The 26,210-nt window shown below is 41.6% G+C and overlaps 1 protein-coding gene across 1 annotated transcript in view; it reads right to left on the bottom strand.

The window, feature by feature from the left end:
• DYNC2I1 (dynein 2 intermediate chain 1) overlaps nucleotides 1-25,926 on the bottom strand; it is a 67,631-nt gene extending 41,705 nt beyond the window's left edge. Inside the window, exons 1-8 of the mRNA XM_075827411.1 lie at nucleotides 25,762-25,926; nucleotides 19,993-20,046; nucleotides 17,257-17,620; nucleotides 16,515-16,573; nucleotides 15,195-15,509; nucleotides 5,999-6,067; nucleotides 4,116-4,187; nucleotides 1,007-1,205 (exon numbers count right to left, since the gene is read on the bottom strand). Of these exons, the coding sequence (XP_075683526.1) occupies nucleotides 1,007-1,205; nucleotides 4,116-4,187; nucleotides 5,999-6,067; nucleotides 15,195-15,509; nucleotides 16,515-16,573; nucleotides 17,257-17,620; nucleotides 19,993-20,046; nucleotides 25,762-25,776 (1,147 nt within the window). The 5' untranslated portion in view covers nucleotides 25,777-25,926. The remainder of the gene's footprint in view (nucleotides 1-1,006; nucleotides 1,206-4,115; nucleotides 4,188-5,998; nucleotides 6,068-15,194; nucleotides 15,510-16,514; nucleotides 16,574-17,256; nucleotides 17,621-19,992; nucleotides 20,047-25,761) is intronic.
• Between the last annotated feature and the right edge of the window lie 284 nt (nucleotides 25,927-26,210).

The following is a 26,210-nucleotide window of genomic DNA, read 5'->3' as shown; positions in this document are numbered from 1 at the left end:
GAGTTCCATGTTCAAAAAGTGCAAAACAGCACAGAGGCATGCGACTTTTTTTTAAAGTTTGGTGCAAATCCCTTCAATGACATCCTTTACTGGCAGAATACACCTCGGTATTAGAAATTGTGGGTCATTCGATTTAAAAGATCTTCATATAATGAGGTGCTTTGAGACAAACACAAAGTTAAGTCTATAATGAGCATATGCAAATGTAGACAGTAATAATAATAGACGTACATTGGGAATTGTCCTATATGCTATTCTCTAATATGTAATTAGAGGTTCGCTTTAAAGGCTAGATTGGTCTATTGATTGGTGGGGTCTAATCACTGGGACTTCTAACTTTCCATACAGAGAACGGGCCAAGGCCCCTTTGGGATTTTCCCTGAACGACGCTGCTCCTGTCCAGGCCCTGTGCACAGAACTGCAAAAACTGAATGGGGCCGAGTTGCAGATTGGAAGTGACGCTGTGCAGGGGAAAAAAATACAAAGAAAGGCTTCTGTGCTTTATTAGCGCTGCAGCCACTTCCTTGTTTTGTGGGTGAGTCCAGAGTCCGAACCCCACCAATCAGTAAGTTATGGCATACAGACATAAAAGAAAAAAACAATGGGACTGAATTAGCTCACCACTCCGACTGGATCAACATGGAGTGACCCCGTAAGGATGGTGCTCGGCAAGGAACTGCTCCAGTCTTCAGCGATAAATCCAAAATGAATAAATATTCAATTTGAAGTTATGCCATAGCCTAGTGAGGTTCCACATCTTCTATTCATGGGCAAACCCCTTTAAAGCGAACCTCTAATTAAATAATAGAGAATAGCATATAGGGCAATTCCCCATATACTTCTATTATTGGAAGCCAGCAACCGTGAAGTTATGGAGAGTGTCTTCTCTGCTCTATCATCAGATCTCTCCTATATGAAGTGGGCAGTATCACGAATAGAAGTAAAAAAGGAACTGCTGAATAAGGAATTCACGAACACAAGAAATCCCACAAAAAAACATGAAAACCTTCAGTGCTTTGTTCATCATCCTGATGATCGTATGCTTTGTGTTTGTGTACAGCTGGGACTGCAGCTATGCTTTCATTCTCCAAGAGAATGGCCTTCTGAATCTCCTCTACTTCAGCATTCCTGGGGACGGCTTTGGGTTCCGGTGTTTTGTCTGCAGTCTTCTCTTCACTCTCATCTTCAAAGTCATCAGCATAATCCTAAACGTCAGACAAAGTACAAACATGTATACATGGGGTAATAGCACACAAGCATATATACATGGGTAATAGCACACAAACATGTATACATGGGGTAATAGCACACAAGCATATATACATGGGTAATAGCACACAAGCATGTATACATGGGGTAATAGCACACAAACATGTATACATGGGTAATAGCTCACAAGCATGTATACATGGGTAATAGCACACAAACATGTATACATGGGTAATAGCTCACAAGCATGTATACATGGGGTAATAGCACACAAGCATGTATACATGGGTAATAGCTCACAAGCATGTATACATGGGGTAATAGCTCACAAGCATGTATACATGGGGTAATAGCACACAAACATGTATACATGGGTAATAGCTCACAAGCGTGTATACATGGGGTAATAGCACACAAGCACGTATACATGGGGTAATAGCTCACAAGCATGTATACATGGGGTAATAGCACACAAACATGTATACATGGGGTAATAGCACACAAACATGTATACATGGGTAATAGCACACAAACATGTATACATGGGTAATAGCTCACAAGCATGTATACATGGGTAATAGCTCACAAGCACGTATACATGGGTAATAGCACACAAGCATGTATACATGGGGTAATAGCACACAAGCACGTATACATGGGGTAATAGCTCACAAGCATGTATACATGGGTAATAGCACACAAGCATGTATACATGGGTAATAGCTCACAAGCACGTATACATGGGTAATAGCTCACAAGCACGTATACATGGGTAATAGCTCACAAGCACGTATACATGGGTAATAGCACACAAGCACGTATACATGGGTAATAGCACACAAGCACGTATACATGGGTAATAGCACACAAGCACGTATACATGGGTAATAGCACACAAGCACGTATACATGGGTAATAGCTCACAAGCACGTATACATGGGTAATAGCTCACAAGCACGTATACATGGGTAATAGCACACAAGCACGTATACATGGGTAATAGCACACAAGCACGTATACATGGGTAATAGCACACAAGCACGTATACATGGGTAATAGCACACAAGCACGTATACATGGGTAATAGCACACAAGCACGTATACATGGGTAATCGCACACAAGCATGTATACATGGGTAATAGCACACAAACACGTATACATGGGTAATGGCTCACAAGCACGTATACATGGGTAATAGCACACAAGCACGTATACATGGGTAATAGCACACAAGCACGTATACATGGGTAATAGCACACAAGAACGTATACATGGGTAATAGCTCACAAGCACGTATACATGGGTAATAGCACACAAGCACGTATACATGGGTAATAGCACACAAGAACGTATACATGGGTAATAGCTCACAAGCACGTATACATGGGTAATAGCTCACAAGCACGTATACATGGGTAATAGCACACAAGCACGTATACATGGGGTAATAGCTCACAAGCATGTATACATGGGTAATAGCTCACAAGCATGTATACATGGGTAATAGCTCACAAGCACGTATACATGGGTAATCGCACACAAGCACGTATACATGGGTAATAGCACACAAGCATGTATACATGGGTAATAGCTCACAAGCACGTATACATGGGTAATAGCACACAAGCACGTATACATGGGTAATAGCACACAAGCACGTATACATGGGTAATAGCACACAAGCACGTATACATGGGTAATAGCACACAAGCACGTATACATGGGTAATAGCACACAAGCACGTATACATGGGTAATAGCACACAAGCACGTATACATGGGTAATAGCACACAAACACGTATACATGGGTAATGGCTCACAAGCACGTATACATGGGTAATAGCACACAAGCACGTATACATGGGTAATAGCACACAAGCACGTATACATGGGTAATAGCACACAAGAACGTATACATGGGTAATAGCTCACAAGCACGTATACATGGGTAATAGCACACAAGCACGTATACATGGGTAATAGCACACAAGAACGTATACATGGGTAATAGCACACAAGCACGTATACATGGGTAATAGCACACAAGCACGTATACATGGGTAATAGCTCACAAGCATGTATACATGGGTAATAGCACACAAGCACGTATACATGGGGTAATAGCTCACAAGCACGTATACATGGGGTAATAGCTCACAAGCATGTATACATGGGTAATAGCTCACAAGCATGTATACATGGGTAATAGCTCACAAGCACGTATACATGGGTAATAGCACACAAGAACGTATACATGGGTAATAGCTCACAAGCACGTATACATGGGTAATAGCACACAAGCACGTATACATGGGTAATAGCTCACAAGCATGTATACATGGGTAATAGCACACAAGCACGTATACATGGGGTAATAGCTCACAAGCATGTATACATGGGTAATAGCACACAAGCATGTATACATGGGTAATAGCTCACAAACATGTCTACATGGATAATAGCTCACAAACTATTCAAATTACACTTAGGCTGGGTTCACACAAGCATGTTACGTCCGTAATGGACGGAACGTATTTCGGCCGCAAGATCCGGACCGAACACACTGCAGGGAGCCGGGCTCCTAGCATTATAGTTATGTACTACGCTAGGAGTCACTGCCTCTCCGTGGAACTATTGACCCGTACTGAAACCATGATTACAGTATGTTTACATTTGTCCTGCAGCGAGGCAGGTGCTCCTAGTGTCGTACATAAGTATGATGCTAGGAGCCAGGCTCCCTGCACTGTGTTCGGTCCGGGACTTGCGGCCGAAATACGTTCCGTCCATTACTGACGTAACATGCTCGTGTGAACCCAGCCTTATTTTTAAACGTTCAGCTTTTATAACATTTCACAGTATCAAAAAGCTGGAAAAAAAACAACAAAATTAAAGTCAAGTTACTTACTTCAAAATCTTCTTCATAGTTTGTGGACTCATCATTGGCTGTATCAGCGTTAATTAGAGTCTCCTCAATATCCTTTAAATAAAATAAAAAAAATTGTAACATAGAAAAATGTAAATATTAGAACTACATTACTCTACAAAAAAAACTAAAAATGTGTACAGACTGATTTTATTCATTATAATGTTAACAGTTTTCATCCTCCAATTTGAGGAGTCTTCTGATAGGTCTTACAGACAACACCAAATATATAATGGGTAGAGATCCATGAAACTGAACCCCCTGCAGATTGCTAAAACAATGGGGCCCCTAGTGCACCTCCCAGCTCTGTACTTTTTTTCCCCTTTTAGATCCTTATTGCTGCCATAACAATCAATGGGCTGTAATGATAAGGCATTTCTATTGCTGCTGCACCAACATTACTGCCGAGATCTGGAAATCTCAAAGCTTAAAAAGGGGCACAGTGCTCGGAAAATCACTGGATCCCAGCTCACGAATCCCAGCTCCTGGATCCCAACCCATGTTACCTTCCAACAAGTCTCTATGGACATAACAGAAAAATACCGGAGGTTTTTTTTAAAAAGCAGTAAGTGTATTCTCTAAATTAGTGCATCTCAAACTGATGAAGCGCTTCCCAGTTCTTGGTAAACACAGCTGGGGAGGAAATTTTGCCAGAAATGACTATGTTTCACAAGCCTTCCTATGGTTGCAGCAATTTCTGATTTAGCAACATCATTGACTCCTTTTGTGCTAATTTTAAATGTTCTACTCGGTTCAAGAGACACATTTTAAGATAAATTGAGGTAATTTCTAAAAGTTTTGGTATGGACTACGACCAATTGTGAGGCTCCGAGATCACAGTCATTATCATGTTCTGACTTCTGAGGCCCTAGTAGAAAAATATCGAGATGCTCTGCTGTAAACATACCATAAAACACGAGTTTCTGTTCGGCCCAGTGTGCATGTTTATTTCAATGGGGAGAGGGGAATAAGCGGCTGCTAGACCCCTCCTGCAGCGCCTTATATACCGTTGGAATACCAATTAAAGTCCAAGATGCCTCATTCCTTTTTGCCCATGACATCAGCTGTCAGGGGAGAGTCGGGAGACCCCCATATACATAAGATTGTGCACATGGATGCTCAACTGAAGTGACAGCATTTTTATGTGTATTACCAGCTTTAAGGTATGGTCGATTTTCACTTATATTAAAATGGGGAAAGAATAAATATCATATGAATATCCTATAACGCTTACTGAATCCCCCTACAATTAGATAACGTTTATAATAGATAACGAATGAATATTTTTTTATAGTTCCAAAAAGGCTTTATCCACTATTTGCAGGTAATAGATAAACTTTAAATAAATCCAGAAAATCAAACACAATTCACATCTTTCCTACTGATCTTTCCAGCATTACAATGGAGTGGGTGTTGGAAACGGTTTCTGCAGTGCAACAAAAAACTTTCATCTGTTTCTTATATAAATGTTTATGCCGCTGTGAACAAGAATCTGATCTAAAACCCAGTGAGCAAAGATAAAGCAATGCAAAGTCAAGACTTAAATCACTTTGAAGACCAAAGTAAATAGCAGTGAATGCATAGAGCTTATCTGGCAAGTGTCCCTAGAACTTCACAAGTCCGAGTCCACCACTGCAATTATTTCCAAAGGGCACACGCTCTTGTACTTAGGAAGGTTGGTAGCAATAATCTGACGGTCTGTGGCTCAATCAGGATGACTTTTTCTAGACAGAGTTTTGTTAAAAACTTTCTTTTTTTATTATCTGCCTTCTGTAGTGAAAAAGTTTATAGATCCATATTTTAATGAGTAGCCTAATGATTTTTCCTCAAGCAGCAGTATGACAGTCAGCAAAGGCCATTGTTACCTTCTCATCATTGCTTTCCTGCTTTGCCAGGGATTCCTTGGAGCGGCTTTTATAACCTGAAATGTTTTCCTTTTAAAATGGAAAAATAAAATAATTTTTACATCATTATTATAAATAAAAAATGATCAAGCAATAGCTGCAACCCAGTATCAATGAGATCATTTGTTCCTAAAAATCTCTCTCTAAATCATAATATTAAAGAAAAGCATTAGAGCCGAACTGTAAGTGAGCGGCTTCTTCAGCGTGTTAGAGCAATGTCTATGATAATATAGTCAACACATGACCTGTTTGTAAAGTGAAGTATAAACCCATGATTAATATGTTGTGTCAGATATTATCATTGGACATAGCAACCAAGAGGGTGCTTATTAGGGTTAAGCGTCACTAGAATGTGCAATCACTATAAGGTTAGATTCACATGGGCGTTGCGCATCTCGGACGTGAAAAACGGCCGTTTTTCATGTCCAAGGTGCATCCGTGCTCTGCGCTGCGGGATGCGATATCACGCATCCCCCATAGACTAGAGTCTATGGAGGGATGCGTAAAGTGTGAAAAAATAGGACATGTCCTATTTTCTTACAAACCCTTCACACAGTGCGTTGAAACAACGGCCGTGTGAACGACCACATTGAATTATATGAGTCCGTGTGACGGTCGTTGTTTCAACAGCCGTCACACAGACGTTTAACATGTTCGTGTAAATAAGGCCTTATAGTGAATGAGAGATACAACAACAGCTAATATGTCATACAGGTCTATAGTGTCAAGTACAAAAAGAAGACCATAATATCATCGAATCAGTAGAAAAACCTAAGTTGTAAAGAAAACCTTCTGGGCCAGCAGAACTTTGTCCTGATATGGTTCCCGAAAAATGATTACTTTTATGATTTCCTTTTAAAGGGGTTTTCCAGTCCCTAAAAATTGATGGCCTATCCTCAGGATAGGCCATCTGCCAAGACGATTCACAGTGAGCAAGTAGAAATGAAGGGGAAGCAACACTTGTATAAGCGCTGCACCCACTTAAAAACCAGCTGATCGGCGGGTGTCTCATCAGTCGGACCCGAACGATCAGCTATTGATGGCCTATCTTAACGATAGGCTATAAATTTTTAGAGACTGGAAACCCCCTTTAAATTTCACAATCTGGGATAAACAGATATCAATAGCTAGGACGTAAACACATACGTAGCAGATTTGTTGCAAACTTTCCAGAGCATTTCTGCAGCACAATTTGCACTTGTTACATGTGGACTTTGCTGCAGATCTCCCCCCCCCTCCCCCTCTACATTAAAAAGGGTGACTTCCGCAGTGAACATTGAGAACAGAATAAACATGCTGTGGATTTGAAAACAGGGGAAACAGCTCCAGATTTTCAGATGTTTTTTGAGTAACCCGCGTTTTTCGCTGCGTTTTTACGGCTGTTTTCAATAGAGTCTATGAGAAAACGGCTCCAAAAACGTCCCAAGAAGTGTCCTGCACTTCTTTTGACGAGCCATCATTTTACGCGCCGTATTTTGACAGCGACGCGTAAAATGACAGCTCGTCTGCACAGATCATCGTAAGACCCATTGCAAGTAATGGGCAGATGTTTGCCGACGTATTGGAGCCGTCTTTTCAGGCGTAATTCGAGGCGTAAAACGCCTCCATTACGCCTGAAAAGAGGTCGTGTGCACATACCCTAACAGTGTCATTGGAAAAAACATCCTGAAAAGGTCACTTTTTTTTGTCGATTTTTCATTTATATCTCAAGCATATAAAAGTTGGCACATAACTCAGGTGCCTTAAGTGCCATAACTGAATTTGGCCCTAAGGACCAGCAAAAAAAAATTGCCCTCGGTGTTCCAGGGATCATTTCTTTCTTATTTTTTCATCACTGTAGCTGTATGAGACTGAAGTTTTGGGATGAGTTGTCGTTTTCATTTTTGGTGTACATATAATGCATTGAAGAACTTTTAATATTTTTGGAAGGGAATGGGAAAAAAAACAGCAATTTCGCCGTAGATTTTTGGAATTTATTTTTACAGCGTTTATTGTGCAGTATAAATTATAATAATTTTATTCCACGAGTTGTTAGGATTACTGCGATACAAAATGTATATATTTCATTATTATGTTTTACTACTTTTGCACAATAAAAATACTTTTTTCTTTTTTACAGAATAGTTTTTGTGTCGCCACATTCTAAGACCCATACCATTTTTAATTTTGGAGCGGTGTGAGGGCTTGTTTTTTGCGGGATTACTTCTAGTTTTCATTGGTACCATTATACGGTACATTTGACTTTTTATACCTGTTTTTGGGAGACGAGATGAAGAGAAAAACAGGTATTCTGGCATTATTTTTTAGTTGTTTTTTTACAGTGCGGGATGAATTACATTTTAATTTTATAGTAGGGGTTGTTACTGATGTGTAGATATAAATTGTGTTTATTTTTTACTTCGGATTTAAAAAATAAATAAATTCAACATTATTTTAATTATTTGTGGAGTTAACAGCCTAATTACGTGCACAGGAGTGATTATAAAATATATATGTCACAATCAGAGAGCAAGTATGCTCTACGATTGATAAGGGGGTGATAACATGTACAAAAGTTCATGTTACCCCTCCTCTGATACCATACAGGGACAGGAGAAAGATCACAGATTCCCTCCACTGCTGTCAGCATTTCCCCCACTGGTCCCCTCTGCTCTTTACATAGACAGAAATGAAAGCTGCCACTTCCATCTGCTTTTACTTGCTAGATTCTTATCTTTAAAACAAGACCAGGATCACAGCTCTAGCCATGATCTAGCCTGAGCTACAGCCTTACGTGGGATTCATCTGCAGTCACGAGCTGTGTTAGTTCAAAACAGGATTGTCCTTTTATTGTTGAATGAACACAGCTCGGGATAATCAATAGGGGGTTAAAGGGGTTTTATCACCTCCACTCCCATCCAGGCCCTGTACAGGTACTGCAACTGAGGGCTGGAACAAGAAGCCGGCAGACCAACTGCTATTGTCTGTGAAAATGCACATTATGGTTCATCCTCTATTCAGGTTCTAGTAATTATAATGTATTACACAATGGAATATGATCACATACCTAACATTCTTCTAAGACAGGAAGGACTGGGTTGCTTTTCTTAAAACATTTTTTAAATGCCAGACTAAGTTAAAGAGGGTTTGTCCTGGTAACAGATTTCATTAAAAAGGAACACTTCAGGCATAACTGAAATAAATTTTGACTGTAGTGTTCCTTAAATTATATGTTTACATGTAGCGGATTTGCTGAGGATTTTCTGGAAAATCTTCAGTAGAATACAGTAGCAGCAAAGTGAATACAATTCAAAAAAATCTCATCCACATATAGAAGAAATTTTCCGCGCAAAAACTGACCTAGGGTGCAGATTATTTACAATCTGCAACATTTCCATTTCTGCTGCGGAAAGTTCATACATTAGATCAAGATTTCCCTTATGTAGGTTAATAGGGGAAAAAAATGGATTTTTGTATTCTTCGCAAAATCTTTTAATTATTGAATTCATAGCAGAATAGACAGGACCTTGCAACTAGGAGGCGGACACTAGACCACACTCCTCCCACAGAAACCAGATTAATCAGTTTGTACAAAAGCAGTAAAATAAGATAAAAACAACTACAACAACGTCTATGGTCCTTGGGAAGAAAAAAAAAAAAGACAACCAGAAGCAAAGGTCCCGGGACCAGAAAACAAAGAGAAAGCAGGGATCTGTGTCATCCAATGAATTAAACAAAAAAAAGATTTGACGGTGAGCACAAAAATCCACTTTTCTCTGTACCACACTGGTCTCCGTACGTCCTCAGCCCCTGCGATGACTGAAGGATCGCTGGAGGCCAGGAGGACTAGGGAAGCTTTACCATGGGAGTGCCAGGGGAGTAGAGAATAGTGGGTTTTTTAGACACTAGAATGAAATCCGCAGAGAGATGAACCCCAAAATCTGCATGATTTGGTGCGGACATTCCGCTGCAGCTTTCATTGGAAATTTTCCGCAACAAATCGGCTACGTGTGAACTTGGCCGAACTGTAAAATGAAAGCAGGGTTAGCCTGTAGTGTTGCTGCTAGGTACACACTGGGCTTAAACAGTTTGTCACACAGCTTTCCCAGAAACCACTGTGACTAAGATACAGCTGAATGAAATGAACAGATTTACACATAGGGCAACTCAAGAATTAGAATCACTGAGGATTTTCTGATTTTAACCCCTTCCCGACATACGCCGTATATATACGGCGCTGTCGGGAGGTGGTTCCCGCAAAGCGCCGTATATATACGGCGCAGTGATGGTGCGGGCTCAGAAGCAGAGCCGGCACTATCACTGCGGGGGGACAGCTGTATTATACAGCTGGCACCCTCCTGTAACTGCCAGGACAGGAGCTACTCTCCGATCCGGCAGATTAACCCCTCAGATGCTGCGCTCAATAGAGCGCAGCATCTGATAGGTTTTCACCCGATCGGCAACCCAGTGATGCAATCGCTGGGTTGCTGTGGCAATCGGACGCCAGAAAATGGCGTCCGAGTCTGCCTTGTACGGGAGCCGATGAGGACCCGCCTGCGGCGAGTCCTCATAGGCTTGCTGTCAGTGAATAACTGACAGCGCTAATACACTGCACTACGTATGTAGTGCAGTGTATTAGAGTAGCGATCGGGGCATCAGGCTCTCATGTCCCCTAGTGGGACAAGTAAAAAAAGTTAAAAAAAGTAAATAAAAATGTGGTAAAACAATAAAAACACACACATTTCAAATAAAAATAAAGCTAAACTGACTTTTTTCCCATAGTAAGTATTTTATTATGGGAAAAACCGTAAAAATAAAAAAAACTATACATAATTGGTATCGCCGCGTCCGTAACGACCCAAACTACAAAACTATTATGTAATTTATCCCGCACGGTGAACGCGGTAAAAAAAAAACATGAAAAACAGCGCCAGAATCTTTGTTTTTAGGTCACATCTCCTTCCAAAAAATGCTATAAAAAGTGATCAAAAAGTCACATTTACTCCAAAATAGTACTAATAAAAAACGCCAATCCGTGCCGCAAAAAATAATCCCTGACACCGCTTTGTGCACGCAAAAATAATAAAGTTATGGGTCTTAGAATATGTCGACAGAGAAAACAAATGATTTTATAAAAAAAGTGATTTTATTGTGCAAAAGCTGCAATACATAAAAAAAACTATATAAATTTGGTATCGCCGTAATCGTATGGACCCGCAGAATAAAGCTAACATGTAATCTAGGGCGCACTGTGGATGCAGAGAAAAAAAAACAATAAAAAACTATTCCAGAATTGCTTGTTTTTGGTAATTTCCTTTACCAAAAAATGAAATAAAAAGTGATCAAAAAGTCGTATGTGTTCTAAAATGGTACCAATAAAATCTACAGCCCGTCTCGCAAAAAACAAGTCCGCACACCGCTCAATCAACTGAAAAATAAAAAAGTTACGGCACTAGTAATGCGGTGATGAAAAAACATCTCAATGCGCAGGCCGGAGGGGAACATTCCTTCAGTTTCAGGGCCCTAGTATTTAGGAACTAGGAAAGGGAATGGACATAGCACATCCGCTGGAAGCGAGGGCGCCCGTATTATATCAGCGCAAAACTTTCCCAGCTATATTTCCCAAACTACGAAGGAGAAAAAGTCCCCAAAAGGTGCAGAGCGTTACAAAGGAGGGATAAGAAAGAAAACCGTTTATCAGTGTGACGCCGGCCTGCGCATAACGGATCGCTTCATATCGTAACACACATCTATGGATAATTGTATTATTTACCCCATGATTATACCCTCCTATTATGCCCTGATATACTCCGCACAGATTACATATACCCCTGATATACTCCGCACAGATTACATATGCCACCACATTATAAGCTGAAATACCAGCAAAACCCCAAACAGAACTATTACCAAGCAAAATCCATGCTCAAAATGGCGGTCTTTCCCTTCTTAGCCCTACAGTGTGCCCAAACAGCAATTTATGGCCACAAGTAAGGCATTACCATGCCCGGGAGAACCCGCTTAACAATTTATGGGGTAAGATTCTCTAGGGGCACAACATCTTGTGCGGTGAATGGGCAGATCAGTGGAGAAATTGCAATTTTCACTTTGCACCATCCACTGCGTATTCATTTTTGAAAAACACCTGTGGAGTCTAAATTGTCACTACATCCCTTGATAAATGCCTTTAGGGGTGTAGTTTCTAAAACGGGGTCACTTTTGTTTGGTACATCAGGGGTTTTGCAAATGCAACATGGCATCTGCAACCCATTCCAGCAAAATCTACGCTCCAAAAGATAAATACCGCTCCTTTTCTTCTGAATGCTCCCATATATGTAAACAGTCGATTATAACCACATATGGGGTGTTACCGTACTCGGGAGAAATTACTTTACAAATGTTGGGGTGCTTTTTCTTCTCTATTCCTTGTAAAAATGAAAAATGTGTATCTAAAACTACATCTTGTTGGAAAAAAAAATATTTTTCATTTTCATGGCTTAATTCTAATTAATTCAGCAAAAAACCTTTGGGATCAAAATTTTCACTATACCCCTAGATGATTCCTCAGGGGGTGCAGTTTCCCAAATGGTGTCACTTTTGGGGTGTTTCCACTGTACTAGTACTACAGGGGCTCAGCAAATACGACATGACACCCAGAAACCATTCCAAAATCCAAATGGTGCTCCTTCCATTCTGAGCCCTACCGTGTGTCCAAACAGATGTTTGTGACCACATGTGGGGTATTATTTTACTCGGGAGAAGTTGCTTTACAAATGTTGTGGTGCTTTTTCTCCTTCAGTCCTTGTGGAAATGAAAAAAAAATACCTAAACCTACATTTTCTTTGAAAAAATGTAGATTTTCATTTTTACGGCCTAGTTACAATAAGTTCTGTAAAAAACCTGTGGGGTAAAACTGCTCACTCTACCCCTAGATAATTCCCTCATGGGGTGTAGTTTCCAAAATGGGGTCACTTGTTGCGGGTTTCCACTGTTTTGTCCCCTCAGGAGCTTTGCAAATGCGACATGGCCTCCGCAAACCATTCCTGCTAAATTTGAGTTCCAAAAGCCAAATGGCGCACTTTCCCTTCTCAGCCTCGCCGTGTGTCCAAACAGCCGTTTATTACCACATGTGGGGTATTGTTTTACTCGGGAGAAATTTCTTTACAAATTTTATGGTGCTTTTTCTCCTTTAGTCCTTGTGGAAATGAAAAAAAATTAGCTAAACCTACATTTTATTTGAAAAAATGTAGATTTTCATTTTCACAGCCTACTTGCAAAAATTTCTGCAAAAAACCTGTGGGGTCAAAATGCTCACTATACCCTAGATAATTTCCTCAAAGGGTATAGTTTCCAAAATGGGGTCACTTGTTGGGGGTTTCCACTGTTTTGTCACCTCTGGGGCTTTGCAAATGCGACATGGCCTCCGCAAACCATTCCTGCTAAATTTGAGCTCCAAGAGCCAAATGCCGCTCTTTCCCTTCTAAGCCCTGCCGTGTGTCCAAACAACTGTTTATTACCACATGTGGGGTATTGTTTTACTCGGGAGAAATTGCTCTACAAATGTTGTGGTGCTTTTTCTACTTTAGTTCTCTTGGAAATGAAAAAAAATTAGCTAAACCTACATTTTATTTGAAAAAATGTAGATTATCATTTTCATGACCTAGTTCCAAAAATTTTTGCAAAAAAACTGGCCGGTCAAAATGCTTGCTACACCCCTAGATAAATTCCTCGAGGGGTATAGTTTCCAAAATGGGGTCACTTGTTGGGGGTTTCCACTGTTTTGTCACCTCAGGGGCTTTGCAAATGTGACATGGCCTCCGCAAACCATTTCTGCTAAATTTGAGCTCCAAGAGCCAAATGGCGCACTTTCCATTCTAAGCCCTGCCGTGTGTCCAAACAACCGTTTATTACCACATGTGGGGTACTGTTTTACTCGGGAGAAATTGCTCTACAAATGCTGTGGTGCTTTTTCTACTTTAGTTCTTTTGGAAATGAAAAAAAATTAGCTAAACCTACATTTTATTTGAAAAAATGTAGATTTTCATTTTCATGGCCTAGTTCCAAAAATTTTTGCAAAAAACTGGCCGGTCAAAATGCTTGCTACACCCCTAGATAAATTCTTCGAGGGGTGTAGTTTCCCAAATGGGGTCACTTTTGGGGGGTTTCCACTGTTTTAGTTCCACTAGACCTGTTCAAAGCTGACATGGTGCCTAAAATATATTCTAATAAAAAGGAGGCCCAAAATCCACTAGGTGCTCCTTTGCTTCTGAGGCCGGTGCTTCAGTCCAGTAGCACGCTACGGCCACATGTGGGATATTTCCTAAAACTGCAGAACCTGGGCAATAAATATTGAGTTGCATTTCTTGGGTAAAACCTTCTGTGGTACAAAACAAATGGATTCAAAATGAATTTCTGGAAAAAAATAATGAACTTTGTAAATTTCACCTCTACTTTGCCTTAATTCCTGCGCAATGTCTAAAGGGTTAAGAAACTTTCTAAATGCTGTTTTGAATACTTTGAGGGTTGCAGTTTTTAAAATGGGGTGACTTATTGGGGGTTTCTAATATCTAAGGACCTCAAAGCCACTTCACAACTGAACTGGCCCCTGTAAAAATAGCATTTTGAAATTTTCTTGAAAATGTGAGAAATTGCTGCTAAAGTTCTAAGCCTTGTAACGTCCTAGAAAAATAAAATGATGATCAAAAAACGATGCCAATCTAAAGTAGACATATGGGGGATGTTAGTTAGCAACATTTTTGTGTGGTATAACTGCCTGTCTTACAAGCAGATGCATTTAAATTGAGAAAAATGTTAATTTTTGCAATTTTTCGCTAAATTTTGGTGTTTTTCACAATAAATACTGAATGTATCGGGCAAATTTTGCCAGTAACATAAAGTCCAATGTGTCACGAGAAAACAATCTCAGAATCGCTTGGATATGTAAAAGCATTCCGGAGTTATTACCACATAAATTGAAACATGTCAGATTTGAAAAATGAGGCTCTGTCAGGAAGGTCAAAAGTGGCCAAAGAGGGAAGGGGTTAAGGAGAAATTTCATAATACTGTTATATCACTGACAAATATATCCAAGAGGGACTGTACTCCCTCCTGCTTCCCTGACCATAATAAACGTCTAGATAACATCAGTGAAACAGATGGACAAGTAGCGGTCCCTCACCTGAGAATCCGTTTTCTTTCGCTCATGTGCATTCGTTCTTCTTCCTATTTTTTCTCTGCGTCTTTGCTCCTTGTCGCCACCATGTAAATAACTAGACTGTTTGTCTTTTCCTTTGTCTGAATACGCTACAGTATCTTCCGTGGACCTTTGGTCTGAATGTGTTCCCCCCTCTCGTCTGCTGTGATGTCTTTTTTCTCTGTCAGAAGCCTCCCTATGTTTTCGGTCAGTCCTTCTTCTTTCCCGCTCTGCATCTTGACTATTAATCTCCTCACTTTGTTTGCGGTGTTTTAGGTTTGGATCTTCGAGCTCTTCACTCTTGAATAAGACAATACATGACATGATCACGTATTTAGTTGGTCAGTCACCAATCTCACATGTTAGAAATAAAACTACAAAGACCTAATGGCAGTAAAGGATTTGTCCTCTTTAAACAATCTCTTTTTGTTAGATCCCCCCCAATCCGCTGCTGAGACCCTCAGCAATCAATTGTAATCTGTGGGGAAATTCAGCAACAAGTGTTCACTTCCATTGCCACATCACCACAGGGAAAAAGAAGCAGTACAGAGAACACAATTAAAGGGGTTATCCAGGACCTATCAAAATTAGCAACAGGGCAGGGGATGGCATAACATTCTAAACTCGCAGATATTCACCCCCTGAAGTGCCTCCTGTTACAGCACTGAGGTCCCATCATCTGCCGCTTTGGTCCCGGAAACTCCTGCAGCGGTCACATACCACTGCAGCCAATCGCTGGCTACTACTGTGATGCTGCCATGAATGGCTCGTCACCAGCGATTGGCTGCAACAGCACGTGACCGATGAACTGCGCAAGATTGCTGCAGGAGCTTCTGGGACCAAATTGGCGGAGAACGGAAACTCTGCGCTGGAGCAGGGGGCACTTCAGTGGTTGAGTATCTGCTCATTTATTATGTTGTTCCATCCCCTGCTCTGCTGTCGATTGTAAAAAGTCCCGTAAAACCTCATTAAATCAGTCAATGTGTAATACATGAATGTGCCTGGTCCTCCAAAGCGGGATATGCTCTTTCTAGTCGCTCTCCACCCTGGCTAATAAATAAGAGACTAGAACAAGGCTCTATTAAGTCAGAATAGCCTAAACCTGTATTTAAAAATAGGTTTTCTACACCAGACAATCCCTTTAAGAATGATAAATTATGAAGAGACAAAATTAACAGTCACCCAATAACAATAATGCAAAATCTTAAGAAAACTGACAGATTCTATTAATGCTGAGAATTTCAAATTTGCCAATAACACAAATTTTTAAATAATATGAAAAGAATTCTCATGTTTTCTCCCTACCTTTTCTCGTCTTTCTAGATGTCGTCTTTCTGGAGCTTCACTTCTGTGTTTGCTTCTTTCTAAGATGGAAACATTAGAGAATTAACCACATAGACACACACGAACACTTTTACTTAACAGAGTGTAATTCGCCTTTAAAGTGTAGCTAAACGTGTGACAAACTTCTGACATGTCATAGTGACATGTCAGAAGTTTGGATTGGTGGGGGTCCGAGCACTGAGACCCCCACCAATCGCTAGAACGAAGCTGCTGGAGCGCTCATCCGCTTCGTGTCTTTTCGGCTTTTTACGGAAATAAATGTATCGGTGTACGGACTCAACAGAAAGTCTATGAGCCCATACTCCGATACATCGGCTTTCCGGAAAAAAACAAACAGACACGAAGCGCTCCATCTGCTTCGTTCTAACGATTGGTGGGGGTCTAAGTGCTTGGACCCCCACCAATCCAAACTTCTGACATGTCAGAAGTTTGTGAAACGTTTAGCTACACTTTAAGCGAAACGTCACAATGAGTCATTTTGCGAATATCTTGATTTATTGTTTTTGTACTTATTTTGAGTTACGTCATACTCCAGTCACACCAGAGCAGTAATCAGAATTCTGCTGGTAGTCCTCACAAAGCATAAATTAGTTCCACCCCACTGTCAATCAAGTGAACTAAGAACTCAGCTATAATTGTTATCTGAACTCCCACAATGCACTGCTCCCTTACTATTCTAAGAGAGTCCAATAATGTCACTTACCAAGACTGTCTGTCATCTTCCTTTCCTCTCTATTTAGATCAGATGTTCCATATTCTTTAACTGGATTCTCCCCACTATCCATTTTGTTCCTAGTTTTCTCTCTGTCTTTGGTTCTGTGCCTTTCTGATATGTGGTGTTTGTCCTGGTCTCCTCCTCTCGGTCTCTCCTTCTCTCTACGGTGCTCTCGAATGTCACCCTTCTCACGGTCAGCTTGTCTGTCACTCTCTGAATACTTTGGACGCTCTTTTTTGTCTGTCTTTTCCTCGAGCTTATGCTTGCGCTGTGTGGGTTCACCTCGGACTTCCTCTCTGTGATGTCTTCTTTCCTTATGTCTCTTATCGTTAGGGTTTTCAGACGGCATCGCCTAAATAATGAATGCAAAATTAGGTCAAAAGCAAATATTAGACGGATAATGTGATAAAAGCTGAAAGACAAAAACAGTAAATAAGCTGATAAACAGTTTGTTTACTCTGTTAGGCCTTATTCACCCAGCAGCATAAAAACGCTAGAGTTTTTTTACAAAGCACTTTTTAAAATATAGGCATTTTCATGCGTTTTTGACGCGTTTTCGTGCGGGTAATTAGGACTCCCATTGACTATGGAAATTAGGTGTTTTCCGCACCAAGAATTGACCTGATGCTTCCTTTTTTCACACTACGCATTTTTTAAACACACGCACGTAAAAAAAAAACGCGTCGTATGTACTGCAATGAGTTTTTCCATTTATGTCAATGGGAAGCTTAAAGCATGCATTTTTTTACACGTTTTTCGGCACGTAAAATGCGGCAAAATCACGTCAAATAAAAGCTGTGTGAACAAGGGCTTACGCTTTGATTACTATTATTTTTTATTACTTGTTATATATTTATTACCAATATATTTTGAAGAGCAGTGCAAAGAAAGGCCCTCACATGGTGCTGCACTGGGCAGAGCTTTATTATTTCAAATCTTTGGAGTATATAAATATAGTATTTAAAATGAACTGCAAAGAACATAACGGTGTTAATGGGTGAACATTCCTTTTATGCCAGAAAAAAAGATTTTAGAAAACATTATTTCTTTCAACTTTTTTTTGCATTGGGAATAAGATATTGCTATATTGTAGGGATGCACGGTGCATCGAAACTTCGATACTGTTTCGATACTGTGCATCCCTAAACGGTTCGATACCGCTATTTCCTGTATTTCGATACTGAGCTGCGCAGCCGCACAGCTCAGTATAGTGACACATGAATGTATGGGAGCGCGGCTGCGGCTGTGTAATTCAGCCACAGCCCCGCTCCTGAGTCATGATAAGTTCGCGGGGTCAGGATGATGCGATGCGGCCGGCGCTGCACTAATGAGCGGCGGCACTGGAGACAGAACATGGCGGGCGCGCTACAAAACACCCCCATGTTCTGTCCCCAGTGCCTGAACCGCCGCTCATTAGTGCAGCGCGGCCGCATCACCTCATGCTGACCGCGCACGCACTTCCTGTCAGGAGCGGGGCAATGGCTGTATTACCCAGCCGCAGCCCCGCTCTATAACGGCGGAGATCAGAGAAACCTCTCATCTCCACCGTTATTCCCATGAATGCTGCGATCACAGCTGACTGCAGCATTCAGGAGAAAATGAGCAGGGGGGATGCCCCTGGATCGCGTCACAGGGAATTCCTGTGACGCGATCGAGGGCCATACCATATATGGGCAGACAGCCCAGGGTCTATTGACGGACCCCAGGGCTGTCTTACCATATTTCATGTTGTTAGGACATACCCAAGTATGTCCTAACAACTGCCTGTGTATTATCCGTCCACAGGCTAATGTACTGGCACATATCTGATATATGTCAGTACATTAAAGTTTAAAAATAAAGTAAAAACAAAGTATCAATTTAAAAAAATACACATACACCTTTTTTACAATAAACATTAAAATAAGTCTCAATACATAAAATATACACATTCAGTAATGGCGCACACAATAATTTTTTTGCATCATTTATGATGTGTGCGCTGTAAAAAAATAAAATAAACACTGCTCTCTATCACTTATTAATGTGAGGCGCGAGGTGCAATGAATTTACCCTCCATGTTCCTCACATTAATAGTAATTAACCCCATCATGTACCTTACACATTAACCCATTATGACTGAGAAACATGATGGGATTAATTACTATTAATGTGAGGCGCGTTCAAAATTCATCACACGTCGCACCTCACATCAGAAAACGGAAGATTTTTTTTTATTACTGTTGGCAAAAGTATCGAAATTGGTATCGAAATCGCAATACTAAACGAAGTATCGGTATCGAAGTCCAAATTTTGGTATCGTGACATCCCTACTATATTGTGACTCGATCGTTTTTTAGTTTTAATAAAGAAGGAGACAGTTTCAGAGCCATTGTCACCAGGCAGGTGCTTTGTGGCTACATTAAACTTGCCTTACAGCAACAACCTGCCAGACAGCAGACTAATAGAATGGTCGCCTTGCGATTGCAAGCACAAAATCATTATCATTTCATATTATGTATGACATTTTTATAAGTAATATTTCGTGCTCTGCGGTCTCCTAGGCTACGGCAAATCACGCCGGCTCTGCGGAGAATGATAGGCTTCTCCGGCAGCCATTTGGTTTTGTTTTCCATGCAGGAGTCATTCATTAATATGGAGTATATAAACTGCGGGAGATCAGACTGAACATTTAGCAATGACAATCCAGATATAATCACACTGTAGAGAAAACAAATACATCACCTTTAGGTGTTTTGTGAGCTCCTCCGACTTCCAGGTGTCCTCCTTGGTTTTATGCTACAAAACACCAGTTAGTTCAAAGTGATGCATAATAACAACATACAAATCACTAGATATAAAGACATATATTACTGAGGAGAAAATGCTCATTCCTCGAAATAGTTCTTTTAATTTAAAGAGCATTTTACCCTAAAATGTAATTTATTTATATATTTAAAAATAAAATATTCAGCCAATATCTGTCAGGAAACCTGAATGACAACATCGCTGCCATTACTGCACAAACAAGGTTTTCCATATACTTGAATAGAACATCTGACTACATCCCCTGCTCCAGTACTGCTGCATAACTCAGCACATTTGCCATTCAGGAGTCCAGAAAATATGAAAAAGCATCAAAATAGATGGTCACATATTTATTTCTGCAATGTGACTACAGCTTACACAACACCTTTCACATACACTGTACGAAACCTTGTTTCCGTTGCTACCGAGTTACGGAAACAGCGTAGCTCACTGTGCTACCCGGTTTTAGTAACTCCCTTTCACTTCTATGGGAGTTACAGAAACAGCGTAACTCAGCGAGGCTCAGCTGTTTCCGTAATTCCCGACCACCTAACCAGAAAGTGCCCGGAAGGCAGCGAGAGCCGAGTAAGCTAGAGCGGGGTTTAAGGGGCCCCATTCTAGAGAAAGGTGCGGGACATTTATGCCATATCCTGTGGATATGCCATAAATGTCCAAGATGGGAAAACTCCTTTAAGGCCTAGTTTGTAGTTTAAGGACGCAACTTTTCTTTTTTCTTCACCTCATTTCAAAAGTCATCTCTTAATATTTTTCTGTCGACATAGATGTATGGGGGCTTGTTTTTCGTGGGATGAGCTGATTTGTAAATAGAAACGTTTCGGGGTTACACATAATGTATTGAATAGCATGCTCTATATCAGTCGTTCCCAACTGGGGTGCCGTGAGAACCCTCCAGGGGTGCCACGACACTCCTCTGAAACAAGCCTGTGCTTTCTCTCCTCCTCACACCGCAAAGTGCATGTGGGGAAGAGATTTTTTACAAACCCCTTGTAGATAGCACCCCCAACCTCCGTAGATGGCACCTCCACCTCCCCTCCTTCCTGTAGCTCCCTGAAGGAGCGGAATCCCCCTGTGGACGCTGATTCCGCTCCTGGACGGAGCGCTTGATGTCTCTGTCCATATATGGACAGTGACATAAGGGACAACTCTTGAAGCGGAATCCCCGTCCACAGCGTTGCCGGAGCACGGGCTGGTGATTCGGCTCCAGAAGAAGCCCCTATCCATAATTGGACAGAGACGTCATGGGCTTCTCCTGGAGTGGAATCACCGGCCACCGCGCCGGCAACGCAGTGGACTTTGATTCCGCTTCAATAGATGCCCCTGATGTCACTGTCCATACATGGACAGAGACATCAAGCGCTCCGTCCTGGAGTGGAATCCCCGGCCACAGGGTGATTCCGCTCCTTCAGGGAGCTACAATGTGACTATCTACAGGAAGGGGCGTGCCATCTGCAAGGGGGCTGTGTGGCACTCCCCACAAGGGTGCTGTGTGGCACTCCCCACAAGGGGGCATCTGTGAGTGGCAGGCTGATAATCATTTTACTGTGAGTGGGGGGTTGATGGTCATTTACTGTGAGTGGGGGTCGGATGTTCATTTTACCGTGAGTGGGGGTCGGATGTTCATTTTACCGTGAGTGGGGGGCTGATGGTATTCAAGTGGTTTCTACCTCTGACCTCCAACTGAAATTAATAGGAGGCAGAAAAAACTCTGCTCTATACGTTCACCCCTTTCAATGCAGAAGTGGTAAAATCTGCAGTAAAATCTGCTACTTGTATGGGTACCCTTAAAAAATAAATATCCTATGTTTTCTAATTTCCCTGACAACACCCATGAACATTTAGCTCGATCCAACAGGAATGTTTATTCAGGCAGCAGCCACTAATCTTCCAGAGAAACATAGGATTGTATGCGTTAAAATTCAATCCATCCGACCTTTTCTTCCCATAATGGGAGACTTCTTGGGAGAGGAAAGCAGAGTAAAGATTTGGTAGTAGTATGCAGAATGCTGAAGAGCTCTGTTGCTAAACGTAGCACTGTCATATAACGCCATAATACTCTGGGGGGGGGGGGGAGGCAGAGCGCCAAACCGGACTTGATTTTACTTTAGTTTGTTTTTTGAAACCACACTGTGTTACCTTGCTGCGGGTAGTGCGGTTAGTCCACTTGTTTTTTCTACATCTCTTCCAACCTTTGCCACAAGTCAGTTTGTGAAATTTCTGATCTGCTAGAGAGAGGCGTAACTATAGGGGGTGCAGAGGTAGTGGCTGCACTGGCCGCTGGAACCTGAACAGACCAGTACTATAAATGAAGTGTGATAGCTGGGGGGGGCCTGGTTACAGATTTTGCATCGGGGCTAAGAAGCTTTACATTATGCCTGTGCTGCTAGCTCTGCCCTGGTCCCCTGTAAGTGCTATTATTGTGAAGTGGCAGCGTCTAGGAGCAACAACTGTTTAGCCATAAAGAGGTAGAACACACAAGCTCACAGAGCGAGGCCACCGAGCGCTAATGCGCATGGTATGTAAAAATCTCTTGTCGCATCACTCACTATACTTCCGAACTGCCTCTGGAAGGGACATCAGCACAAAGAACTGTGCATCAGAAACATCATGAAACAGGTTTCCATACACGAGCGCCTGTGCACAAGCCTAAGATCACCATCTGCAATGCCAATCATCAGTGGTAGTGGTGTAAAGCATGCCACCACTGGACTCTGGAGTGACAAATCATGTTTTACTAACTGGCTGTCTGATATAGAAATCTGGGTTTGGCGGAGACCTGAAGAACGCTACCTACCGGAATGCATAGTGCCTACTGTAAGATTTGATGGAAGAGGGATAATTGTCTGGGCCAGTATTTCAGGGTTTGGGACCCTTATTTCCAGTGCAGGGTTATGTTAATGCTCCAGCATACCAAGACATTTTGGATAATTGTATGCTTCCAACTTTATGTGAACAGTTTGGTGAAGGCCATTTTCTGTTCCAAAAAAGCCTGGTTTGATGAGTTTGGGGTGGAGGAACTTGACAGGCCGGTGCAGAGCCCTGACCTCAACCACAGCGAACGCCTAAAGAATTGGAACACCGATTGCAAGCCAGGTCCTCTTGTCCAACATCAGTGTCTGACCTCACAAATGCTCTTTTGGCTGAATGGGCACGAATTCCCACAGATACACTCCAAAGTCTTGTAGCTGCTATATCCGCAAAGGGGGACCAACTCCATATGAACGGCTATGGTTCTGGAATAGGATGTCCAACAAGCTCTAGATCAAGATATGTGTGACAATCAGGTACTTTTGGCGGTATAGTGTATTAGGCTGTAAAAAACGGCTGTAAAATACGGAGCTGTTTTTTAAGGGAAAACAGCCTCTGATTTACAGCCGTTTTTTAAGCGTCAAGCTTTTTTTACGGCCATTTTTGGAGCTGTTTTTCTATTGAGACAATGAAAAACAGCTCCAAAAACAGCTCAAGAAGTGACATGCACTTCTTTCTTACGAGGTGTTTTTTTTTTTACGTGCCGGTTTTACAAACGGCACATAAAAAAACGCCCCATGGGAACGGAACACCGTTTTTCCCATTGAAATCAATGGGCAGATGTTTGGAAGCGTTCAGCCTCCGTATTTTTTGCCGTATTTCGGGGTGTTTACGGCCCGAAAAACGGCTGAAAATAAGCTGTGTGAACATATCCTTACAATGGTGTTTGATTTTGCATGTGTAGACTATATATCCAAAGTTAATTAAAAGCTGAAATCTCCCAAATTATGAATACAGAAAGCCAGACTGCTTCACATATGTACTAGGACAACTAATACACTATGGCAGATCTTTTTTCAACCAGAGTTTTGCTTTTAGTAGAAAAGTTATTTCTAACCCTAAATAAATGTGACAGGATGTGGCTTCTCAGGTGCCATCTGCCAGAATCAGAAGGATAAGCTGCTCCTGTCGCTCCATTCTCTAATGCTGAACACATAATCTCCCTCTATACACACTGTTATTTGCTTGTATGTAGATCAAGCATCCCAGGCGTGAATTCAGGAGATTTGTGCATCAGAATAAAAAAAATAAAAAATAGGGTAAAAGATATTACCAAAAGTACGAGATTTTTTTTTCAAAACTATTTTAGATGGCGAGTTTGGACCACTGGCTAAAATCTCACCTTGTCATTTTCATAGACATAGCTATTGCCTGTGTATGGCCACAGAAGAGAGAGCTCAGATATACTGTCATGAGTCTCGCACCAATACAGCTACACCACCATCAGAAAACTTGTGAGGCCTCATGCACATATCGATACCAAAGTGCACTACGGGTCCTTACTATAAAATTGTAGGCACAATGGGGGAGATTTAGCAATTCTGTCTTTGATGGTCACTATCCTTTCAACAAACTTTTCATAAATCAATAGTACAAGAGAATATAACAAATTTTGTAATATATCTTATTAGAGAAAAATGTCACGTTCTCCACTTCTCAGGCAGTTCTCCCGCTCAGTCTTGAATTTTAGAGTATGATCAGTCAATAAGACGCCTATTAAAGGGGTACTCTGGACTTTTAATATTGATGGCCTATCCTAAGGATGAGATCATATGTTGGAAGTGCTGTCTCCTCGTCTATTTTGTCTATCCTAAGGATGAGTCATCAATATAAGTTCGTGGGGGTTCGACGCCCGGGGGTTCCCACTGTTCCCTTTAATAGTAACGTATTTATTTTTAAAAAACGAGCATTTTTGGCCAAGTTATGACCATTTTTGTATTTATGCAAATGAGGCTTGCAAAAGTACAACTGGGCGTGTTGAAAAGTAAAAGTACAACTGGGCGTGTATTATGTGCGTACATCGGGGCGTGTTTACTACTTTTACTAGCTGGGCGTTCTGATGAGAAGTATCATCCACTTCTCTTCAGAACGCCCAGCTTCTGGCTGTGCAGATCTGTGACGTCACAGAGATCACGCTGTGACGTCACTTCCCCAGGTCCTGCATCATGTCGGCCACATCGACAGCAGAGGCTACAGTTGATTCTGCAGCAGCAGCAGCGTTTGCAGGTAAGTAGCTACATCGATTTACCTGCAAACGCCGATGCTGCTGCAGAATCATCTGTAGCCTCTGGTGCCGGCTCGTCTGACACGATGCAGGACCTGGGGAAGTGACGTCACAGCGTGATCTCTCGAGAACACGGCTGTGTCTGCACTGCCAGAAGCTGGGAGTTCTGAAGAGAAGTGGATGATACTTCTCGTCAGAAAGCCCAGCTAGTAAAAGTAGTAAACACGCCCCGATGTACGCACATAATACACGCCCACTTGTACTTTTACTTTTCAACACGCCCAGTTGTACTTTTGCAAGCCTCATTTGCATAAATACAAAAATGGTCATAACTTGGCAAAAATGCTCGTTTTTTTAAAAATAAAAACGTTACTGTAATCTACATTGCAGCGCCTATCTGCTGCAATAGCAGATAGGGGTTGCAAAATCTGGTGACAGAGCCTCTTTAAATCTAATGTGTATGGCCGACGTAAAACAGCCAGATAGCTATACACTGTATCAATGGAACACTTTATTCCCCCCCCCCCCCAGGCAAAAAATGTCACCATGTGGCGCCACCTGTTGTGGAATACAAGTCACAGCATGACTGCCAGGATACGCTGAAACGTGCAGTCACGCAAAGTGGTCGCTGCATATATTAATAATTTATACTTCACCCTCTCTGGCTGCATGGTTCTTCGACCGTCTTTAAGACCATGCAAATTGAACCTTTGACTTCGTCTTCCTCCGTTACCAAGCAAGAGACTTCGTTATGTTGACTAGAAGGCCCGACGCCATGACTCCCAGGCACCTCGTCACTGCGCAGGCGCAAAGGCAGCTTCACCAAGGCAACGTTAGCGTCAGTCTACCTGGCAACCGCAGCCGGGGAGTGTCGTGAACGAGCCAGCAAGTTCCCGTGCGCGTTCCCCAGCGCTCAGTGCGCATGCGTATTAAGTATATACTTTTTATCGCTACATATTGAACGGGTATGTGAAAAGAAGAAGCCAAATGGAATATATCACTGTTCACATGCTGCGTTCCCAGTGTAAAATGTGGTAGTTGTAATCTGGATTGTTGCCGGGAGAAAATTCATACAAAGCCACAAAGAGCTCATAACAGCTCCAGG

Source organism: Rhinoderma darwinii, chromosome 5, assembly GCF_050947455.1.
Source record: "Rhinoderma darwinii isolate aRhiDar2 chromosome 5, aRhiDar2.hap1, whole genome shotgun sequence".
Taxonomy (NCBI): Eukaryota; Metazoa; Chordata; class Amphibia; order Anura; family Rhinodermatidae; genus Rhinoderma; species Rhinoderma darwinii.
This window is presented reverse-complemented; position numbering and strand designations above follow the sequence as displayed.